Genomic DNA, 23,837 nt, shown 5'->3' with positions numbered 1-23,837 from the left:
TGTGAGTGCTGCTTTTTTTGGGGGCGGGGGCGGGGGTCAGGGAAGGTTACCAGAGATTGAACTCAAGGAGATCTAACCACTGAGTCACATCACCAGGCACCCTTCATTATTTTTTATTATTATTATTATTATTATTATTATTATTATTATTATTATTATTTTATTTCTAGACAGGGTCTTACTAAGTTTCCTAGGGCCTTGCTAAGTTGGTAAGGCTGGCATTGAACTTGCAATCCTCCTGCCTCAGCCTCCTGACTCTCTGGGATTATAGGCATGCATGCAAAACTGCACCCGGCCTGTGAGTGCTTCTAATGCAACCTAGAAACTTTCCCTGTGTCACAAATTAAACTACTGAAAGATACCTGACAGAGTGAGCCTAAAGCAGCAATGCTTTGTTTTATGTATGAAAATTTTGACCAAAGATGATATGATTTTGTTCTTATTGAACTTGTTGACTATGGCCTATGATGGTTCTTTAGTATAATACGTTTAGTGTAATGAATTAATACTATGATATATAATACTTGTAATTAGATTAAAATATTTGGGCTATCATATTCTTGTAACAAAAGTTTGACATTATTATAAATATTACTAGCTACATTTTGACTTTTCAGCCTTTCTGGAGAAATATTACTAAGAAACAGTAAGGCATCAGTAACTTAAAAATAGATATATTATTCTGGGCATCATTTTGTCAGTAACTTCAGTTTAGAGCACCCCGTCAGTAAGTCTGGAAAAATTACTCTGCTTTGCTTTCTTTTCTTTTTTTTTTTTTATTTTAAAATACAAGGAAAAAAAAAAGGAAATGGGGAACAGATGAATTAAGTCTGTTCTGACCTTGATTAACATTCAGCTTGTGATATGTGGGGTTCATTATACATGTTTTACTTTTCTTTCTCCATTTCCTTTCTTTCTTTTCTTTTTTTATTGGTTGTTCAAAACATTACAAAGCTCTTGACATATCATATTTCATACATTAGATTCAAGTTGGTTATGAACTCCCAATTTTACCCCAAATACAGATTGCAGAATCACATCGGTTACACACCCACATTTTTACATAATGCCCTATTAGTAACTGTTGTATTCTGCTACCTTTCCTATCCTCTACTATCCCCCCTCCCCTCCCCTCCCAAAACTCATCCTGTTCAAGTATCCAATCACCAAACCTCCAAATCAATCCTCCCAAACCTTGTTTCCACCATACTCATATGCCTAAAATGTAGGCAAGCAGAATAGCTTCCAAGAGTCCCCGCCTCTGCTCTCCCTTTCTTTTGAGTCATCCTATATAAAAATTTTTTGTAGTTTATAAAGGTAATGTGCACATATTTAAAAACTGAGGAGCAGAATATATAATATGAAAAATAAATGTCTCCTTTACCCCAATCTCATTTTATGGAATTAGTGGGCTTTATTTCTGTATATAGCTCTTCTATGATTACAATCATTTCTTTAAAAAAATTCATATATAATCTATCCTTGACTTTTTAACATAGTATCTATTTCCCATTATGAAAGAAATTTAACATACTTTTGTTACTTCCCATTTCTCTCACTTTTATTGATAATATTTTTAGTCCTTAAAGCAGTTACCACTACAACGTTTTTTGGGGGGGCAGAGGAGAGGGTCTCTGAGCCACATCACCAGGCCTTTTTTTTTATTATTTTATTTTGAGACAGGGTCTCGCTAAGTTGCTTAGGACCTCAGTGAGTTGCTGAGACTGGCTTTGAAACCATTACGATTTTTAAGAAACTTTCTTTAAAAATTTCTCGACTTATTCCAAGGAACAGTGCCACTAACTCTCCATTATATGTTTCCTCCCAGGCTTCCCTACTTTTAATTTGTGTGATTTTAGCATATGTATTTCCTTTATAAAAGGATTAACATTTACATTCTGATCTATGACTACAGTTGTCTTTGTTTTGTCTATAGATTGCTTCTAAATGTGAAATCTAGCAAACAGCATTTATGACTACATAATTTCTTATTCTTTCAAGAATCAAGTGGTGTTACCTTCCAAAAAGAAGAAAAAATTCTATCATTTTAAGTCTCACAAGCAAAATAATATTATAATAAAAGCATCAAAGTCAAACAGATTCTTTGTACCATATGGCATTAATTATTTAAAAGCACACTTCATTTTAAGTAAATCTGAATCTCGACATATATATTTTCGTTTTCCTAGAACTTTTAACTATTATTTTTTTGGGGGGGGGGCTGAAGAAACATATATCATCATCTTATGATAAAAAATACTCATGCTCTCTTTTCACATTCTTAATTATATCCTTTGCGGTGCAGAAGCTTTGTAATTTGGTACCACCCATTTATTAACTACTGGAATTATTTCCTGAGCTTCAGGGGTCCTATTGAGAAAGTCATTGCCTGTGCCTATATGTTATTGACCCTATGTTTTCTTCTAGGAGTTGCATGGTTTCTGACCTAATTCTGAGGTTTTTAATCCATTTTGAGTTGAGTTTGTGCAGGATGAGATGAGGGTCTAATTTCATTCTTCTCCATATGGATAAGCAATTTTCCCAACACCACTTTTTCCTATGTATGTTTCTGGTATCTTTGTCAATGATCAAATGACTCTGTGTGTTTATCTCTGTGTCTTCTATTCTGTACCAGTGGTCTGTGTCTGTTTTTAATGCCTGTGTCATGCAGTTTTTGTGACTATAGCTCTGTAGTACAATTTGAATTCAGGTATCATGATGCCTCTAGCATTGCTTTTTTTGGGGGGGGGGCGGAGCTTAGAATAGCTTTGGCTATTTTTTAAGACATTCTTCATGGAACCTATTATCTCATTTGGACTAATTCCTTTGGTATTACTGTTGGGACATACCATTACAACTTTAAGTGACATTCTTAAAATTATATTTATTGACTTAGTCCAAGGAATAATGCCATTGACTCTCCATTATAGGCTGGAATTTCTTATATTTTTATATAACTGCATTCTTCCAATAGTTTCATAGTTTAATAGGTAGTGATACTATCCTTTATTTCTTTTTTTAAAAAAAAATTTTTCTGGAGTTCATCTATAAGTTATTCACTTCCCTCAGGACTATGAAAGAAGTTCCATGGTCTCGACCACAGAAGCTCTAAGATCTCTTCTTGAATTCCAGGAAGATGGTTTTTTTTTTTTTTTTAATTTACCCTGTTTCATATTTAATGGCCTCTTTTAATCTGATCTTTCTGCTTTTTTTTGCTATGTCTTTTAATAATTTTTAAAGACTGCTGGATCTTCTAGGTATTTCTTCTGTGCCCTTAATAATTTTCTCATATTTTCCATTTTTTTCACCTTTTGCTTTATACTCTGGAAGTCCTAATGATTTTTAATTTGATAATTACATTTTTAATTTGCAAGAACTTTTATACTTTCCTATTTTGACCAACTTATTTTGATGGGGGAAAGAGCAGTAGAGTTTAATGAATGCAAAACATTATCTATTTAGGGAAACCATTATAATTTTTATTTTCTTCTATTCTCTTATTTCACCTATATGAGCTGTTCCCTTTTTTTGCTTCCTATATTTGTTCTTCTTTTGCTCTTTTTAAAACTTATCACATAATCTTACCCCTTTTCCATCTTTTAGAAGTTTACTAGTTTTTTTTAATATATGTGTGTGTGTGTGTGTGTGTTGCTAGGGATTAAACCCAGGGTCTTGTGCATTCGAGTCAAAACACTCTACCAACTGAGCTGTATCCCCAACCCCTCCTAGAAGTTTTTTAGTTTATGATCCCCATTGAGGTTTCCAGAACTGCCATAGATTGGTTCCCTTTTTATTTTTTAAAAAATATTTTATTACCAACATGCCTTAATTATACATGCTTATGTGGCTCAGTTAGGTATTGCCACACATGAATATAGTACAAACTAATCAAATCTAATTGAAGAACTAGAGAAGGTAGTAGCAAAACTGTTTGGATTGCCAAAACTCACTGATTTTTTTCTTTTTCATTAGTTGCTCATGACAATACAATGATCTTGACATATCATACATTTGAATGGGGTATAATTTCTCATTTTTCCAAGTGTACAGGTTGCAGAATCACATTGGTTATATAGCCACGTTTATACATACAGCAATACTAGTGTCTATTTTATTCTGCTGCCCTTCTCACTCCAGTAAGAATGGCAGCCATTATGAAGTCGATCAACAACAAGTGCTGGCGAGGATGTGGGGAAAAGGTACACTTGTACATTGCTGGTGGAACTGCAAATTGGTGCAGCCAATTTGGAAAGCAGTATGGAAATTCCTTGGAAAGCTGGGAATGGAACTGCCATTTGACCCAGCTATTTCCTTTCTCAGACTATACCCAAAAGACCTAAAAAGAGCATACTACAGGGACACAGCCACATCAATGTTTATAGCAGCACAATTCACAATAGCTAGACTATGGAACCCCACTAGATGTCCTTCAATAGATGAATGGATAAAAAAAGTGGCATTTATACACTGATTTTTTTTTTTTAGAGAACATTGCCTCATATTCAGTATTTCCTAAAATATAAGGTCTAAAATATAAAGTTCATATTTCATCTGGTATTTGGGCCTCTGCAAAATTTGACCCTTGTTCATCTTTCTCTCCTAATCATCCATTGCTTACATTAAAATCAATCTTTTCCTAATCCCTTAAGAAGGTCTATGCTCCATTCTTTACCTGGAACGTCCTCTCTTTTTTTAACTTTCCATTTTACAGAGGTAGACTTTTCAAAGTTGACTTCTTCTGAAGCCTTTTATGACCATCTTAAAATATCCAAAATTCTGTCAGTTAAAAGCATCTAATGAGAGTTGGGGTTGTGGCTCAGTGGTAGAGTGCTTGCCTAGCATGTGTGAGGCACTGGATTCGATTTTCAGCACCACATATAAATAAACAAAATAAAGGTCAACTTTAAAAATATTTTAAGAAAAAAAAAAAGCATCTAGTGAATACCAACCAGATAAATGATTCTGTTCTTTGAACCAGAACTGACAATTTTTCCAAACAGAATTTTCTCCTCTATCATTCTTATGTAATTCAAAATAATTTTACATAAATGGAATTAAAATTTAAAAACAAATGCTTCATGTTTTGATACCTCACTATACAGTAAAACATCAAAAACATTTTTTTGAGATGCAGCCTTTATTTATTTAAATATAGCTGTGAGTAGCTGTGCTACTATTTCATTTTATATTGTAGGGAAAATATTTCCTTAAGCAGGAGTGGTTGGATATTTTCATCCTAAGATGCTATTATAGAAATAGGGTTCTTCTGGCTAGAGGCAATAATGTCATTACACAATATTCTAAGCATTCAAAACTTTTTTTTTTTTTTTGGACAAACCAAGGAAACCTTTTCTCTAAAACCAACACTGGAAGAGGATGCTAATGGTTCAGTTCAGATTATAAACCAAAGTAATGGTGCATGAAGGGCATTAACTCACACAGGCCTGAAACGTGTCACTCACCAAGAGCAAAAACAATGATGAGAACTCAAGAGTGCCTGGGAGAAACTCTAAAAAGCAGTCACAGAGTGTAGTTGTTCCTTGAAAAACCAAAACTGAGTAACAAGTCAGCATCTAGAGCAGGGTTTGGAGTTTGGCTGGAAGATTAAAAAATCTGCAGGCCTAGAAGCAAATCCTTTGGGGAGGTACTAGGAAGCTTATCTTGACCTTTACCACTCAAGCTCCCTAGTGTAGTTGAATATTAGCCTGATAATCTAGATTCATTTGAATTGCTTTCTTGACAAATGAAGCATGGCTAACTTTAGAACAGAGGCAGACACGTCAGCACACACATTTTAAGCAGAATGATATTTGAGATAAAGGATGCTGATAATCTGTGTCACTCCCAGAACAAGTAACCAGGCAACCTGATGCCATGCTGGTTTTACAGACTATACAGAACACAGAAAGTATGTATCAGATGATGCCAACGGTCTGAGAGGAAATTAAAATAGAATGTATCATCCATTGCTTTTGAGAACATTGTATTTGGAAAATAAAAATTACTCTTGTGAAGAATTTCTTTAAAAATCGGAAGTAATACCCAATTAAGGATTCCTTAGTATAATAAAAACTGGGCTGGGGAGATGGCTCAAGGGTAGAGCTCTGACTTAGCATGTGTGAGGCACTAGGTTCGATCCTTAGCACCACATAAAAATAAAGGTATTGTGTCCACCTACAACTAAAAAATAAATGTTTTGAAAAATCATTCACAGGGGGATGTGGAGACACATGGGTCTCAGACCACCCCTCAGGGGTATTATTTAGTCAGTTATAACCCATAAGTTAAAAACATACCAAAGTTAGTTTTGAAATAGACTCCATAGAGTAACAATGGCAAGTTGGATACATAATGGTATATAACCTTATAGATATGTTACAGGCATTAAAAATACAATTGCAAATACAGACAGCAGCATAGAAAACTGCTCGAGATAAAATGAAATAAAAGAGCAAAGTTCTAAAATGTACACCGTCTGGTAACAATTACATAAAATTATATGAATGAGCATTAGAAGGAAAAAGAAAAAATAAAACAGGATACCAAGTAGCAGATATGTAGGGGAAACAACTCTAAAGAGCTAATGTTCAAGAGGACTTTAGGTGCTGGGTGCAATGGTGCATGCCTGTAATCCTACAGGCTTGGGAGGCTGAGGCAGGAGGATCACAAGTTCAAAGCCAGCCTCAGCAACTTTAGTGAGGCCCTAAGTAAAATATAAAGTCTAAAATATAAAGTTCATACTTCATCACCAGCTCTTTTTTTCATATTTTATTTAGAGACAGTACTACCTGTCTCTAAATAAAATATGAAAAAAAGAGCTGGTGATGTGGCTCAGTGTTTAAGAGCCCCTGAGTTCAATCCCTGAAACAAACAAAAAGGACTTTAGGTAATAAAATTGTACTATATATGGAAATCATGCTAAATAACTAGATTTTGTTGCAAGAGCATTGAACAAACAAAAAAAAAATGGTAACTGAGATAATAAGTATGTTGATTTGCTTCACTATATTAATTTTTGACTACCTATATGTATCCCATAACATCAGATTGTATACCTTAAATATACAAAACAAAATTTATTAAAACAATAAGCAACAACAAATGATTTCTTGGGATAGGATGGTAAGCTTTTCACAATTTCTACAATTTTCATAGTGAAAAATTTGAAAATACTAAAGAAGAAGAAAATATCACACATGTAAGAGACATTGAGAAGGCACAGGGGCAGCATTTGAATTCTGGGACATGTCTCATTAAATGGCTACAGATAAATATAGTTATCATAAATTATAAGCACATCCAAGTACCAAGTGGTTTGAGATTTTTGCCTACATGGCAACCAAAATGCTAGAATGTGTCTTTGTGTTTTGAGCAATTTTAACCCAATTGTATATTTTCTATGGCATTAACAATTGCATTTCCATGAAGGGATAACATAGTCAACACAACTCAAGTGGTGGAGAAGGGAGGGAAGACAGTAGGGAGAGGAGAGAGGAATACAAGTTCAACTTCTAAGAGAACTCAAATTAAAACACACACTCAGAGAAGCAAATTATTTGCATTCCACTACCTGTCCCCTACCTCCAGTCTAACCCTGGGGGTTTTCTACTTCTTAAGCAGTTCGAAGTATGAGCATCTAGCTGAGAATACCAGTAGTACAGATAGCAACCCAACACCTGCTTGGGTTCTAATCTGATTCTACAACTTACTCAGCTATGTGTCTTGAACAACAAGATAGTAACCTATCTGGAAGTCAATTTCCTCATTTGTAAGGTGCATAAACAAGTTTCATATGGGACATAGAAGAATTAATGAGACAAGATATGTAAAATTGCTACCAAAATGCATAGTATGCAGTAGGCATCAAATAATGCTTGTTCATCCACATTTTCCCCTTTGTGCACAGGACTCAGGGGTTAGTTTAGGAAGAAACGAAGGTGAATGCACCATGGCTAAAGTTGGTGCATAAAGTTATGCACCATGGCATAAAGTTGACTCCTTCTTCCAAACTCACATTGATCAGAATCCCTCGACCATTACTAACTTGCTGATCACAGGACCAGGCCAGACTTCTGAGCACATCAGACTGGAGGGAGCTTCCTGGGGTGGTCCTATTGTATATTCAAAAGCTATGCTCAAAATTCCAGTTCTATATAATCTGGCTTCTACAGTGGCTGTTCAATATAGAAACCACTGACCTCCTGTGGTTTACATTGAATTTAATTATAATAAAATGTAAAATGCCATTCCTTGATTTCATAGCCACATTTGGTATCCTCAGTGGGCACCTGCGACTAGTGGCTACCAAATGAGATGGCACAGATACGAAGTATGTTTATCATTATAGAAAGCCCTATTCAATCACTCTGCTCGAAAGTCTAGGGTACCAATGGGGAAAATGAATGACAAGGTTAGTGACTATCATCTTTGTTTATTCTTGAATTATTCTTGTTAATCCTCAAGACCAGAAAAGTAAAGCCAGAAAGTGAAGTGTGGTGAGGAAAATGAAAACATTTATTGATTAGGGGCCTCAAAATATGCAACCATTCCAGCACCAGTCTGTGAGCCTTCAATAACATACCATAGCCCACTTGTAAAGAAAAATTTTGATATTTCACCTGCAGTAATTTTAGTGGCATTCTTGCTAGCAAAAATTACTTACATGGATCCTGGTATACTATGTGGAAGGCAGAAGTCTATAGAGGTATATGATGCATTAAACTTACCAAAGGTTTACTTAACCTTTATTTCTCTATACAACACAATAGTTGCCTTTGGGGCCACAAGTACCCATGACAAGTGATACAAGTTTGTGAGAAGGTAGTGTGTGGGGTAGTAGAATGCCATCAGACTACTCAATAAACTGTTCAGAAATTTTTAAGGCTGCTCTTCAGTAATTTACATAGCCAGAAAACTCAGGTGAATTATTTATAATCCTTATACAAGTATTAACTTCATTATAAACCAAGAAGTCAGCAACTCTTAACCCAGCCCTGTGGCTCTTAGAACATTTTGAAGAGGATGAATAAAGTGTTAGGCTGTTATCAGCCGTCTGTGGGCTGTGTGTGGACTATGTTGTGCATAGTAGCCTCCTGAGGAGATAAGTCTGATACTGGGGACTCCTTGGGGCACTCCCCACAGGGATTGAATGCCTGATTCAGGTGAACTTCCCCCTCAAGCTCTGCCCAAGACCCCACACAGCACCTGAGATGGGTGTGACCTGCCAAGATGTCAGTCAACCTGCTGACTACAAGACAGCCCTTGAAACCTTACCCCTGCCTTTGATGGGCCCCCATAAATAAACCAGAGCCATTTTGTTTTTGTCTAGTTCAAGAACCCATGTGGACTAGCTCCATCAGGGGGCTTCGCTTTTGTAAATATATTACTGAGTGTTTGTGTTTTATTATTTGTCAATTATTTGAGATATTAAGATTTAGGGTTGCTTAGATTCCTCTGGGCAGAAGAACACCCCAATGAGACGCTGGCTGGCTTTTCCCCCAAATCAGGCCACTTTGGAATAAATGTCTTGCCCTTTTTATAAACAATAAATGTATTTCCACGTTTCCCCAAAAGAAATTTTTATGGTTTTCATCTGCCAGGTACGTGTATTTCATGTGAACTGCTGAGCCTGGCTGGAAGGGAGAAAAAAAATAGCTGTCTGGAAGAAGAGCACAACTATAAATTCAACGCCTCCAAACCTGGCAGGTCTCAATGCTTCCATATCTTTGTTTCCCTGGTCAGTCGGTGCTGTCATTATTCATCAGCCAGCCATTTCAATACTTTTCCATTTCCTTTTATCCCTAACCCTATCACCTTCTCCTCCCTTAGCAGATGGCCTCCCTGACTTCACAGAAGCTATTCAAGTCCTGAGCACAGAACCTGAACTCCCACTCCCAAACCTACAAATTAACCTGAAGGGCAGCCATCTTACTCTTCTCCTGCTTGTGGCAATGCAGGGGTGTGTCCTTGCCTATTGCCACAGCCTTCTCAGAGACCTGGTCTGTAACTTTCTGCCAGATCCTTACATGTCCTTTCTATTGACTCCTCCCCAGCAGCATTTGAAGACCTCTAGTCTCTTTGGCCTTGAGTCAGCTCTTCTCCCACAAAGTCCCTACTGCCCTCCATTTTTATCAAATACCTTAAAGGGTTATCTAAATACCTTTTCCTCATCTCAATTTCTCCCTCCCTCAATTTTGTATCTGGCTTCTACTCTGATCATGGCACTGAAATTATCCTCAGCAAAATCACTACCTCACTTTCCCTTAGTGGACCATTTGGATGTATCGACCCTTTGCTCATTCTTACAATACACTTTTGCCTCAGTTTCCATGATAACGTACTCAACTGGTTCTTCTCCTGTTTTTAGCTAATCTGTAGCAGTCTCATTCTCTCTCTCTCTCAAATTGTGATAAAATACACATAACATAAAATTTTACCATCATAACCATTTGTAAGTATACATTCTATGGCATTAAGTACATCCACATAAAGCAACCACCACTGCCCAGATCTTGAAGGTTCTCATTCTTCTAAAATGAAACTCTACACACTAAATGTTTACTCTCCATTTCCCCCTCCCACAAGACCATGGAAACTAACATTTTTCTGTCTCTATAAATCTGACTACTCTAGGTACCTCATAAAAGTGGAATCACAGAATATATTTTTTTGTGTGTGTGTGTGTGTAATTGGCTTATTTCATGTAACTTGCTACACTATTAATGAACTTTGAGAGTAGTATACGTCAGAATTCCCTTCCTTTTTAAGGCTGAGTAAAAGTCCAGTGTTGTATGTGCCATGTTTTGTTTATCCATTCATCTGTCCATAGACACCTGGATTGCTTCCACATTTTGGCTACTGTGAACAGTGCTGCTATGAACGTTTTTCTTAATTTATCATTTAAATGATGGCAATCCTTAGGATGGACTCTGGACTCTCATTTTATGCTTTCCTTGGGCAATCTTATCTGTACATGTGACATTCTGCTAACATGCTGATGACTCCAAAAACCATACTTCACTTCTTAGGGTTTATATCCCAAATCCCTATAGGCAGCCTCTTGGATATCAATGGCACCACGTTTGCTATCTTAGTAAATAATATCAGCAAAAACCTCACTCATGCCAGACACCCAGCACAATGATCTGCCTACCACAGTCCTGCCACTGGTGGAACTCCTAGGGAGTCACTGAACCCGTGGGCTCCAGGTGACTGCTTCCCACTATCCCCGAGAGGGGGTCTTAAAGGACCTTCCTGTCCATCCAGCCCTATCTTTTACCACTTGCTGGTTGCTTCATTTCTTTGTCCAACTTCTTTCCATTGTATCAACATACCATATGCTTCTCCTATTTTCTCTCCAGATCTTTGAAGCGGCTGCTTTTTCTACCCACATGATTTCCTCTCCTCTGCAATATACTCTCTCCACTACATGGCTAGCTCCTTCTTCCCTTCAGTCTCAGAGCTGATGTCCATGAACCCAGAAGCCTCATCTGACCTTCCCATACCAATTCTTCCTTGGCTGTCCCTGCACAGGGCTCCCACAGCATCCTGCCCTTCTCCTCCACAGCACTCAGCATCTGGCAATAGAACTGCTTGATTCATTAATATTTCCTACAGTGAACCCTGCTTCATGCAGGCTGAGACCCTGAATAGCCTCCAATGTGCCTTCTGCCCCCTGCACTGTAATGGGAACCATGGTAGAAGCTTCATTAATATTTAATATGTAATTCTTAAAAAAAATTTGACCTAGGGAATTTTGAACATCCAGGATATAAAAAAATTGCATAACAGTATAGCACACATTCATATCCTTCAGTTACATTCAGTGATTGTTAATATTTAGCCATTTTCTTTACTTAGAAATTCATCTATATATGCTTGACAAATCACTTTAAACCACAGATAAAATGAACGAATAAATACTTCAGTCCTACCAACACATCCACAGAATATAAGTTACAGAAGGAGAAAGGAACCATAAACAAAAGCATCTGACTCTCTAAGCAGAATTAATGGAATTCAGACATAAGAACATTAAGCTCTGCCCTAGAGTTTTATACATGCACTCTCATGCCATTGTTTATTTCAAATCTTTATCAGATATCCTCACTAATAAACAGATGGAACTCTATGAAGAACTGGTAGCTCTGAGGAGGGAAGTGGAAAGAACAAAGATTTTCTGAGTGTCCCTGATACATCCAGCACTTATATTACCTCTATTCTCACAACTCAAGATGTATTATGTCTCTATTCTGAAGACGAGGAAAGTGGGGTCAAGCCATTTGCCCAGGTTTTGAAGGAGGTAAGTAGCAGATCTAAGAATGTGTTCCAAGTTTCCTTCTCTTCCCATCACTTATCCATTCATCACGATTTAAATTAAAAATTTGATTAAAAATTTTGGCTGTACTATGAGATGGGCAAAATACAAGTTATTGCTTAGGCTCGTCCTCTTTCTGGTTCTTATTACCTGTATGGTACAGATGAGGCAGAAAAAAAATTAAACCAGTAGCATAGAACTATGAGAATCACAATCTGAAGGTTCTGTACTGTGGCTCTGTCACCAAATGTTTGACCCCAGGAAGGTCAAACTCTCCTCCCCAAGGAGTTTCATCTTTAAAATGAGTGATTTGGATTAGATGGTCATTTGAGACTGCAACTGTTAGAAAAGCAAAACACACCGAGACTCTGCGATTCTTAGAGATTTGCTTTAGTTCTCAGTGGGTGAGGCCAGCATGAAGGTCTTGCTCATCCTGGGTCTAAGCTTTGTGCACTCTCAGGAAGGAACTTACTAGGGGACTCACTGCCATCCCAACTTTAACTACAACAGCCTGCACACTTCCAGAAGCAGCCTTCCCACAGATTTTGACAATACCTGATAAGGAAGACTATGCCAAAAGCGAGCAGCCAAAGAACTTCATTAAAGGAAATCCCCATTTCAGGCTACCCCCATATGTCCTCTGCCAGACTCACTAGCCTTCTTATCACATCTACAGTTATTTTCCAGACTCTGCTTCAGGGGACAGTATGCACTAAGAGCTCTGTCCTATTCACCTTTCTATCTCCAGCTCTTAGCAAAGAACTTGGCAAACAGTTGGCACTCAGTGTTTATGGAGTGAAGGTCAAATAACATCAACCCTCAGTATCCAAAACCAACTTACCTTCATGATTTGAGGTGAATGGCATCTCTTCTACCCTTCTCCATAATATTTTAATTCCTTCCTCCCAAATTTCTTTTTTTTTTAATTTTTTTTATTGGTTGTTCAAAACATTATAAAGCTCTTGACATATCATATTTCATACATTAGATTCAAGTTGGTTATGAACTCCCAATTTTACCCCAAATACAGATTGCAGAATCACATCGGTTACACATCCACATTTTTACATAATGCCCTATTAGTAACTGTTATATTCTGCTACCTTTCCTATCCTCTACCATCCCCCCTCCCTCCCCTCCCATCTTCTCTCTCTACCCCATCCACTGTAATTCATATCTCTCCTTGTTTATTTTCCCATTCCCCTCACAACCTCTTATATGTAATTTTGTATAACAATGAGGGTCTCCCTCCATTACCATGCAATTTCCCTTTTCTCTCCCTTTCCATCCCACCTCATGTATCTGTTTAATGTTAATCTTTTCTTCCTGCTCTTCCTCCCTGCTCTGTTCTTAGTTGCTCTCATTATATCAAAGAAGACATTTGGTATTTGTTTTTTAGGGATTGGCTAGCTTCACTAAGCATAATCTTCTCTAGTGCCATCCATTTCCCTGCAAATTCTATGATTTTGTCATTTTTTAGTGCTGTGTAATACTCCATGGTGTATAAATGCCACACTTTTTTTATCCATTCATCTATTGAAGGGCATCTGGGTTGGTTCCACAGTCTAGCAATTGTGAATTGTGCTGCTATGAACATCGATGTAGCAGTATCCCTGTAGTACGCTCTTTTAAGGTCTTCAGGGAAAAGTCCAAGAGGGCAATAGCTGGGTCAAATGGTGGTTCCATTCCCAGCTTTCCCAGGAGTCTCCATACTGTTTTCCAGATTGGCCGCACCAGTTTGCAGTCCCACCAGCAATGTACAAGAGTACCCTTTTCCCCACATCCTCTCCAGCACTTGTTGTTATTTGACTTCATAATGGCTGCCAATCTTACTGGAGTGAGATGGTATCTTAGGGTGGTTTTGATTTGCATTTCTCTGACTGCTAGAGATGGTGAGCATTTTTTCATGTACTTGTTGATTGATTGTATGTCCTCCTCTGAGAAGTGTCTGTTCAGGTCTTTGGCCCATTTGTTGATTGGGTTATTTGTTTTCTTATTGTTTAATTTTTTGAGTTCTTTGTATACTCTGGATATTAGGGCTCTATCTGAAGTGTGAGGAGTAAAAATTTGTTCCCATGATGTAGGCTCCCTATTTACCTCTTTTATTGTTTCTCTTGCTGAGAGAAAACTTTTCAGTTTAAGTAAGTCCCATTTGTTGATTTTTGTTATCAACTTTTGTGCTATGGGTGTCCTATTAAGGAATTTGGAGCCCGACCCTACAATATGTAGATCGGAGCCAACTTTTTCTTCTATCAGACGCAGAGTCTCCGATTTGATATCTAGCTCCTTGATCCACTTTGAGTTAACTTTTGTGCATGGCGAGAGGAGGGGATTCAGTTTCATTTTGTTGCATATGGATTTCCAGTTTTCCCAGCACCATTTGTTGAAGATGCTATCCTCCCTCCATTGCATGCTTTTAGCTCCTTTATCAAATATAAGATAGTTGTAGCTTTGTGGATTAGTCTCTGTGTCCTCTATTCTGTACCATTGGTCCACCCTCCTGTTTTGGTACCAGTACCATGCTGTTTTTGTTACTATTGCTCTGTAATATAGTTTTAAGTCTGGTATCGCTATACCGCCTGATTCACACTTCCTGCTTAGAATTGCTTTTGCTATTCTGGGTCTTTTATTTTTCCATATGAATTTCATGATTGCTTTATCCATTTCTACAAGAAATGCCGTTGGGATTTTGATTGGCATTGCATTAAACCTATAGAGAACTTTTGGTAATATCGCCATTTTGATGATGTTAGTTCTGCCTATCCATGAACAGGGTATATTTTTCCATCTTCTAAGATCTTCTTCTACTTCTCTTTTTAGGGTTTTGTAGTTTTCATTATATAACTCTTTCACCTCTTTTGTTAGGTTGATTCCCAAGTATTTTATTTTTTTTGAGGATATTGTGAATGGAGTGTTTTTCCTCATTTCCGTTTCAGAAGTTTTGTCGCTGATATACAGAAATGCCTTTGATTTATGCGTGTTGATTTTATATCCTGCCACTTTGCTGAATTCATTTATTAGTTCTAGTAGTTTTTTTGTAGACCCTTTTGGGTCTTCTAGGTATAGAATCATGTCATCTGCAAATAGTGATAATTTAAGTTCTTCCTTTCCTATTTTTATGCCTTTAATTTCTTTCGTCTGTCTAATTGCTCTGGCCAGTGTTTCGAGAACTATATTGAATAGAAGTGGTGATAGAGGGCATCCCTGTCTTGTTCCAGATTTTAGGGGGAATGCCTTCAATTTTTCTCCATTGAGAATGATGCTAGCCTGAGGCTTAGCATAGATAGCTTTTACAATGTCGAGGTAAGTTCCTGTTATCCCTAGTTTTTCTAATGTTTTGAACATAAAGGGATGCTGTACTTTGTCGAATGCTTTTTCTGCGTCTATTGAGATGATCATATGGTTCTTATTTTTAAGTCTATTGATGTGGTGAATAACATTTATTGATTTCCGTATATTGAACCATCCTTGCATCCCAGGGATGAATCCTACTTGATCATGGTGCACAATTTTTTTGATGTGCCTTTGTATCCGATTCGCCAGAATTTTATTGAGGATTTTTGCATCTATGTTCATCAGAGATATTGGTCTGTAGTTTTCTTTCTTTGAGGTGTCTTTGTCTGGTTTCGGAATCAGGGTGATGTTGGCCTCATAGAATGAATTTGGCAGAGCTCCTTCTTTTTCTATTTCCTGAAATAACTTGAAAAGTATTGGTATTAATTCTTCCTTAAAGGTTTTGTAAAACTCCGCTGTATACCCATCCGGTCCTGGGCTTTTCTTGGTTGGAAGTCTTTTGATTGCTTCTTCTATTTCATCTATTGTTATTGGTCTGTTTAAGTTGTGAGTATCCTCCTGACTCAGTCTGGGCAAATCATATGACTTAAGGAATTTATCAATGTCTTCACTATCTTCTATTTTATTGGAATATAGGTTTTCAAAATAATTTCTAATTGTCTTCTGTATTTCTGTAGTGTCTGTTGTGATATTGCCTTTTTCATCCCGTATGTTAGTGATTTGAGTTCTCTCTCTTCTTCTCTTCGTTAGCATGGCTAAGGGTCTGTCGATCTTATTTATTTTTTCAAAGAACCAACTTTTAGTTTTGTTAATTTTTTCAATAGTTTCTTTTGTTTCAATTTCATTGATTTCCGCTCTGATTTTAATTATTTCTTGCCTTCTGCTACATTTGCTGTTGTTTTGCTCTTCCTTTTCTAGGGCTTTGAGATGAAGTGTGAGCTCATTTATTTGTTGGTTTTTCCTTTTTTTGAGGAATGACCTCCAAGCGATGAATTTCCCTCTTAAAACTGCTTTCATTGTGTCCCATAGATTCCGATATGTTGTGTCTGTATTTTCATTTATCTCTAAGAATTTTTTGATTTCTTCCTTTATGTCTTCTGTAACCCATTGATCATTCAGTAACATATTGTTCATTTTCCATGTGATGTAGGATTTTTCCTTCCGTCTTTTATCATTGATTTCCAGTTTCATTCCATTATGATCAGATAAAATGCATGGTATTATCTCCACCCATGTATATTTACTGAGGGTTGCCCTATGGCATAATATATGGTCTATTTCTGAGGAGGATCCATGTGCTGCTGAGAAAAAAAGTATATCCACTTGATGATGGTTGATATATTCTATATATGTCAGTTAAGTCTAGGTTGTTGATTGTGATATTGAGTTCTATAGTTTCTTTATTCAGCTTTTGTTTGGAGGATCTGTCCAATTGTGAGAGAGGTGTGTTGAAGTCACCCATAATTATTGTGTTGTGGTCTATTTGATTCTTGAACTTGAGGAGAATTTGTTTTATGAACGTCGCAGCACCATTATTTGGTGCATAAATATTGATAATTGTTATGTCTTGTTGGTGAATGGTTCCTTTTAACAGTATATAATGTCCTTCCTTATCCCTTTTGATTAATTTAGTCTTGAAGTCAATTTTATTCGATATGAGGATGGCCACCCCTGCTTGCTTACGAGGACCGTGTGCATGGTATATTTTTTCCCAACCTTTCACCTTCAGCCTGTGTATGTCTTTTCCAATCAGATGTGTCTCCTGGAGGCAGCATATTGTTGGATTTGTTTTTTTAATCCATGTTACCAGCCTATGTCGCTTTATTGGAGAGTTTAAGCCATTAATGTTTAGAGTTACTATTGATGTATGGTTTGTACTTCCAGCCATGTTTGATTATTTATCTTCTTTTTTTTTTTTTAATTTAGTTTGTTTCTCCATGGTTAGCTTTCCCCCCACCCTCTGTCTTTATAGAGGCATTTCCCACTGATGGTTTTGGTTATTGTTTTTCATTTCTTCCTCGTGTAGTGTTTTGCTCAAGATGCTTTGCAATGCTGGTTTTCTGGCTGCAAATTCTTTTAGCTTTTGTTTATCATGAAAGATTTTTATGTCGTTATCGTACCTGAAGCTTAATTTTGCTGGATACAGAATTCTTGGTTGGCATCCATTGTCTTTCAGTGTTTGAAATACGTTGTTCCAGGATCTTCTCGCTTTCAGCGTCTGTGATGAAAAATCCGTTGTTAACCTTACTGGTTTACCCCTGAATGTAATCTGCCTCCTTTCTCTTGTAGCTTTTAGTATTTTCTCTTTGTTCTGTATATTGGATATCTTCATAACAATGTGTCTTGGCGTTGGTCTACTGTGATTTTGTGTGCTCGGTGTCCTGTATGCATCTACAATTTGTATATCCGTTTCCTTTTTTATTTCTGGAAAGTTTTCTGTAATTATTTCTTTCAGCAGGTTACTCATTCCCTTGGTTTGAATCTCTGTACCTTCTTCTATCCCAATGACTCGTAGGTTTGGTTTCTTTATGTTATCCCATATCTCTTGGATGTTTTTCTCGTGGTTTTTAACCAGCCTTTCTGAGTTGGCTAGGCTCTTTTCAAGATGATATATTTTGTCTTCATTATCTGATGTTCTGGCTTCTACTTGCTCCACTCTGTTAGTGATACTCTCAATTGAGTTTTTAATTTGGTTTATCGTTTCCTTCATTTCTAGAATTATTGTTTGGTTTTTTTTTATAATCTCAATCTCCTGATAAAGATGCTTAACTTCTTCTTTTATCTGTCTATGTAATTCATTTTCAAAGTGTTCTTTCACTGTTTGGATTTGCTGTCTCGTATCTTCTTTAAGGTTCCATTCCATCTGTCTAAGGTATTCCTTGAGTTCTTTATATGACCATTTTTCTGCTGACTCTAGGTCCTCCTGAATATTTAGGCTGTCCTTCATTGTTTGTAGTCCTTTTCTTCCTTGCTTTTTTATGCTGCTCATGTTACTTCTTGTTCTGTTTGACTGCTGAGTTACTGTTTACTCTTATAGATTTATTTGATGCTTGAGAGGAAAGATATTAGAAGGGAAGGGAAGAAGTCACTAAAGAGAATGAGAGTAGGCAGGTAGAATTCAAGGAAGGGGGAATAAGAAGATTGAAAAGAAATGAAAAGACAAAAGAAACAAGAATAACAAAGATTAGATAATAAAGAAAGAAAGAAAAGACAAAAAAAATTAACAAAAATAATAGTGATAATAAAAAATGAAAATTAAAATTAAAAAAAATAATAATAATAAAATAAAAAAAATTAAAAAAATAGAAACATTGAAAAAAAATTAAAGAACAACAACAAATAAAAATTGAAAATGAAAGAAAAAGAAGAAAAAAAAGAAAAAGAAAAGAAAAAAAAATGATAATAATAATAATAATAAATGCAGTCCTAGAGTTCTATTAACTTCTCTTCCAGTAGGTGGAGCTGTGCCCACTGGGCCAAGCTTCTCCTCTCAATAGGTGGGAACCATTCACTGTGCAGCAGCCCTTTCTCCTAGACTGGGCGGGTCTCCAATCCTGAGTGTCTAGGGCCTTGTCTTGTGTTTCCTCAAGCCAGGCCGTGCTCACCTGTGGCGCTCACCACAATACTGGCTACACGCCAGGTCTGCTGCTCCTGGGAGCCCTGTTTTCATGAACACCTGGGCTCACTCTCCCTGTTTGCCTCCCTCAGACCCTAAGTTTGTAGAGCTTGGGGCTGAGATCCCCCAGCGAATTTGCTTGCCCTCCTGTAGCCACGCCCCCGGTAGCTGGTGCAAGAGACCTCAGTTGTCAGCACTGGTGGGAGCGGTAGCCGTCCTCCCAAATTTCCATGATATTTTAACTATTTCTTCCATGATGCATCTCATTTTCTATGTTTTATATATATATAAATCTTAGCTCTCCAATAAAGTCAAATAAAGCCATTTTTTGCTCCTGTATTCATCCTGTATCCACCAAGACCTGATAATAGCTAGTTCATAGTAATTACACAATAAATATGGAATGAGCACATTGTCATGCCCTCATACACACACTTCCAAACAATCAGCATAGTGCATTGCAGAGAGTAGAAATCTAATAAGTATTATTCAATAAATCAAATGCTCTTTGTGATAAAAGTTGTGTTGGCACTCGTACCCTAGAACTGCATATGCTTGTAAATTTTTCCTTTTGGGAAAAATACATTATCTTTGATTAAAAGTCATAATAACTCAGTGGCCATGTCCTCCATACTCTGGGAGTTTGTGTTCTTAGGAAATAGATAAAGTGACATGAATCAAACCAACTAAAACAACAGCAAAGCCTATATGGAAATTGGTAGTAAAAATTTGTAAGATAGTAAGAATTAAGGTATATGTTCTGGTACATTGATAAGATAAAATATTACTTTACTATTCTAATTATAGTTCTGATGACCCACAAAAGTGAAAGACTCTGTGACTAATGCCAAGTAATATCCAAAGTTCACAAATGTTTTTCCACTGTGGAAAAATAGAATGTTTATAGAAAAAGCAAATATGCAAAAATGGGAGAAAAATTATTTTGGATGGTGATATTTAAATTATTTTCCCCAAAAGTTCCCTTTAACTTTATTATGTAATTTAAAAAAAAATTGGTATAGTCAACAGTAACTTTTCTTCAGTATGCTTATGTTGTTTAAAAAGACCAAAACATAAAATTAAATTGCCTAATAACTAGCTATTGCTTCAGTATTTAACCCCAGGAGTCAGGCAACACCCAAATACGTCATAAGATATAAAGCATAGGTACTTGCTACTCAGTGCAGAAACAGATTTAGATGAGAAGTAGCTAGGCCCAGCAAAGAAATCTCAGGAACTACGTAACTGGTGAGGGAATTACCCACTCAAGAAAACTATCAACTTGTGGGGAGCCACTCTGAATGACCCACGCCTTCCAGTCCTGAAGCAAGAAGCTCTGACCAATCACTACATTTGGTGGTGACTTGGGCATTGTCCCAGCTTGAAAAGAAAAAGGAATGACTTCAGATATAGGTGTCACCCTTGGGGTTGAGTTACACTCACCTGTCCCTTGTAACTCTACCCCTTCTGGTCTTTTTTGGATAGAACTTTTTTGGATAGAACAAGAGTCCCCCCAATAAAAGCCCATTTCCAAACATGCTTGCTCTCTCTCGCCAGCCTCTCATGACTTTCTCTTGCTCTCCTTTTTGGGGAGCCTGAGGCCAAGAGCAGAGAAGCCATCTTGAAACTGTTTAAAGGTAAAGTATGTCCGCATTTTATTAAGTGTCCCTGGAAATTCATACGAGTGACCTTAAGTTCAGCTACCCGTGCACGTTGGGGGCAGTACCAACTAACAGACTGAACATCTCTAAACCAAAAAATCTAAAATCTGAAATGCTCCAAAAACTGAAACTTTTTGAGTTCTGATGTGACATTTACAAGGATTCCCAGCCTGACTCACATGATGAGACACAGTCTAAATGCAGGCACTAGAAACACTGTATAAAAAATACCTTCAGGTTATGTTAAGGTGTATATAAAAAAAATGTGTTTAGACTTGAGTTCTATCCCCCAAATATCTCTTTATTATGTGTGCAAATGTTACAAAATCTGAAAAAAACCTGAAATCCAAAATGCTTCTGTTTCCACATATGTCATCCAAGTGGTGCTCAACTTGGACAATTTCTGAGAGGGTTAAAGAAAGCTACAACTCTGCAGAAACATGCAAAAAAAGAGAGCAAGTAACAAAGGAATGTCTTCTAGGTTCTCTACCATCTTCTACCCACCTCAATTATTAGCTGAGAGGGTCTGCAAACTGGTCCATGGGCCAAAAATGGCCCACTGTCTGATTCTACAAATAAAATATGGTTGAACCCAGCCACGCCCATTCATTTATGTATTGTCTATGGATGTTCTTACCCTACATTGATTTAAATAGTTGTTACAGACAGCAAGGCATGAAATATTTACTATTTGTATGTTTACAAAGAAGTATTCATCCTGTATCCACAGATACAAGGGGACTTATAAAGGGACACCCTATGTAGATGAGCTATTTCCTATTACTTTTTCTTCAAACATGCCAACATTGAAGACAGGGAGGAGCAGGCCCTAAAGCCTGCTCTGACTCCCTGGAGAATGCTGTTGGATAGGATGCAGGGCTTAGGATTTCTACTTTTATTCAACAAAAAGGGGAAGAGTTTACTTATCTTATTTAAATAACCCTGAATCATTCTAAATCAATACAAATAAGAATTTTGTACCCACAAGTTATTCTTGGTTTAATATCAAGGCAACTTCTTAAAAAGCTACTCTTTGGGGAAGAACTTTAGATTCCTCAAGTTATTAAATAACTATCACCCATAGCATTTCTCACAATGACACACCACAGCAAATATGTTATCTTATCCACTGATTTGAGACTGTAATACTTACTAACGATGTTTGGAGAATTATTTAAAAACAAGGTTTCTAGCATTCTAGAATTTGAAGCAAAAGAACAACACATACTCCCCACCCTTATTCTTTAAAGTTAAATAATAATAATAATGTTGTGGAAGGAAGAATAAAATGAAAGATGTTTAGAGCACCTTTGATGGAATCTAGGACATTAGACTTCATGAAGCTAATCTCTGTATGAACAATAATTGCTCCCAGCTTTGAAATCCCTCTGAATGGCTTTCCAAATATTGCCATCTGGTGGAATTTCAGTTAATTGTTTCTTTGTTCTGGAGAGCTCCTGGAGATGAACCTTTAAGGCATTCTTAGACAGAGACCGAGTGTACCAGTGGGAAATAACTGAAGGTCAAATGATTGTCTCCCAAAGACAAATCCCAAACTGGAAAAAAAAAAAAAAAGGGGGGGGGCTTTCTGGGTCTTCACCCCTGACACAAGATGATCTCCTCAGGTAACAAAGCGGTTGCCTTGCTGTTCAGTAAAATCAAGTAAAAATCATTTTTTCATTAATAATTAGAAATATCATGAGGTCAATTTGACTGTATCTTGATATTCTTCCCCTCTGATTATCACCAATAAGATCTCCAAAATTAAACTTTAATTTGCTTGACCATTTTTTAAGAGGAATTGCTAATAGTGGTTAATTAGCCCTTCGTATAGTTGCGAAGTGGAATATAGTTTGAAAAATAGTATTTAAGTGGGGCATATTTACTCAAATATTGGCTCTATTTGTATGCCAGAAACTTGAAAATAAATGTTATGTAGGCAATAATACTACTGGCTTTAATTTAACCTTCAAAAAGGAGTCATGCAAAATAATTTATATTCAAACCTTACCTTGAGCATCCAGGCGCTCTCCCTGGCTGTCGAGATGAACGGTTCCTCTGGGAAATGGGACACTGGGATAGTAAAAATGCAAGGAATAAGAGAAATCATTTAATATGATAAAAACATAGGAACAGAGTTATAATTCAGTTCATTGGGTGTGGCTAGCAATGGAAAAGAACATTACAGAAAAAACACACCCCAAATATCCAAAGTCCATTGATTTTATCATATAAAAGCAATTAAGTTGTCAAACAATAGAATTATTTTCACAACCTACATTAGATCAATTCAAATGATAGTTTGTGAAGATTTAGTGTAATGTAAGTCTTACGAGAGAAATTTCATTTATATATATATATATAGTGTGTGTGTGTGTGTGTGAATAAATATATACTTAACCTTCAACACTCCCACCCCAAAGTTTGAGGTGAGGTGCTGAAACTTACATTAGCAGATAACCCAGAAAGCAGTGCCTCTAGTGAGATATCAAATGTCAACATCAGAGTATTGCCTTCCCCAACTTAATTTGCAGGTTTTATATTTAGTATCAATATGGGCTTGATCTGGTCAAAAAAAAGATCTTGTTTTATTTTGACAGGATAAGCATTAAAAACAATTGTCAGGATCTAACTTCAAAATAAACATACAGACAGAAAATTTACTTTCTTTATATGAACGATTTCTCTCCAAAAAATGTTCTGGGGACTGGGGATTTAGCTCAAGCGATAGTGTGCTCGCCTGGCACGCGCGGGGCACAGGTTTGATCCTCAGCACCACAAAAAAACAAAGATGTTGTGTCCACCGAAAAAAACTAAAAACTAAATATTAAAAAAATTCTCTTTTTAAAAAAATCTTCTGACTTAATGATAAAAGTGATGAAGGAAAAATGTAATTCTGGAGGCTGAGATATGCAGGAGCTCTATACTTTGAGGGTCTAGTGTTAGGAAA

At 36.8% G+C, this 23,837-nt stretch overlaps 1 protein-coding gene across 2 annotated transcripts in view; it reads right to left on the bottom strand.

The window, feature by feature from the left end:
* The window catches only part of Mapre2 (microtubule associated protein RP/EB family member 2), a 159,518-nt gene that overhangs the window by 109,035 nt on the left and 26,646 nt on the right, over nt 1-23,837 (bottom strand). For both annotated transcript variants that reach the window (XM_046428357.2, XM_046428356.2), the window contains exon 2: nt 22,899-22,960. Coding sequence is in view for 1 of the 2 variants with exons in the window: in XM_046428356.2 (XP_046284312.1) it covers nt 22,899-22,960 (62 nt within the window). In the remaining variant the exon portion in view is untranslated. The remainder of the gene's footprint in view (nt 1-22,898; nt 22,961-23,837) is intronic.

This window comes from Marmota monax, unplaced genomic scaffold (genome assembly GCF_021218885.2).
Source record: "Marmota monax isolate L192 unplaced genomic scaffold, Marmota_monax_Labrador192_F-V1.1 WCK01_AAM20220418_F8-fsc00031, whole genome shotgun sequence".
Classification (NCBI taxonomy): domain Eukaryota; kingdom Metazoa; phylum Chordata; class Mammalia; order Rodentia; family Sciuridae; genus Marmota; species Marmota monax.
Note: the sequence above shows the minus strand (reverse complement) of the source record. Positions and strands in the feature narration are given on the sequence as shown.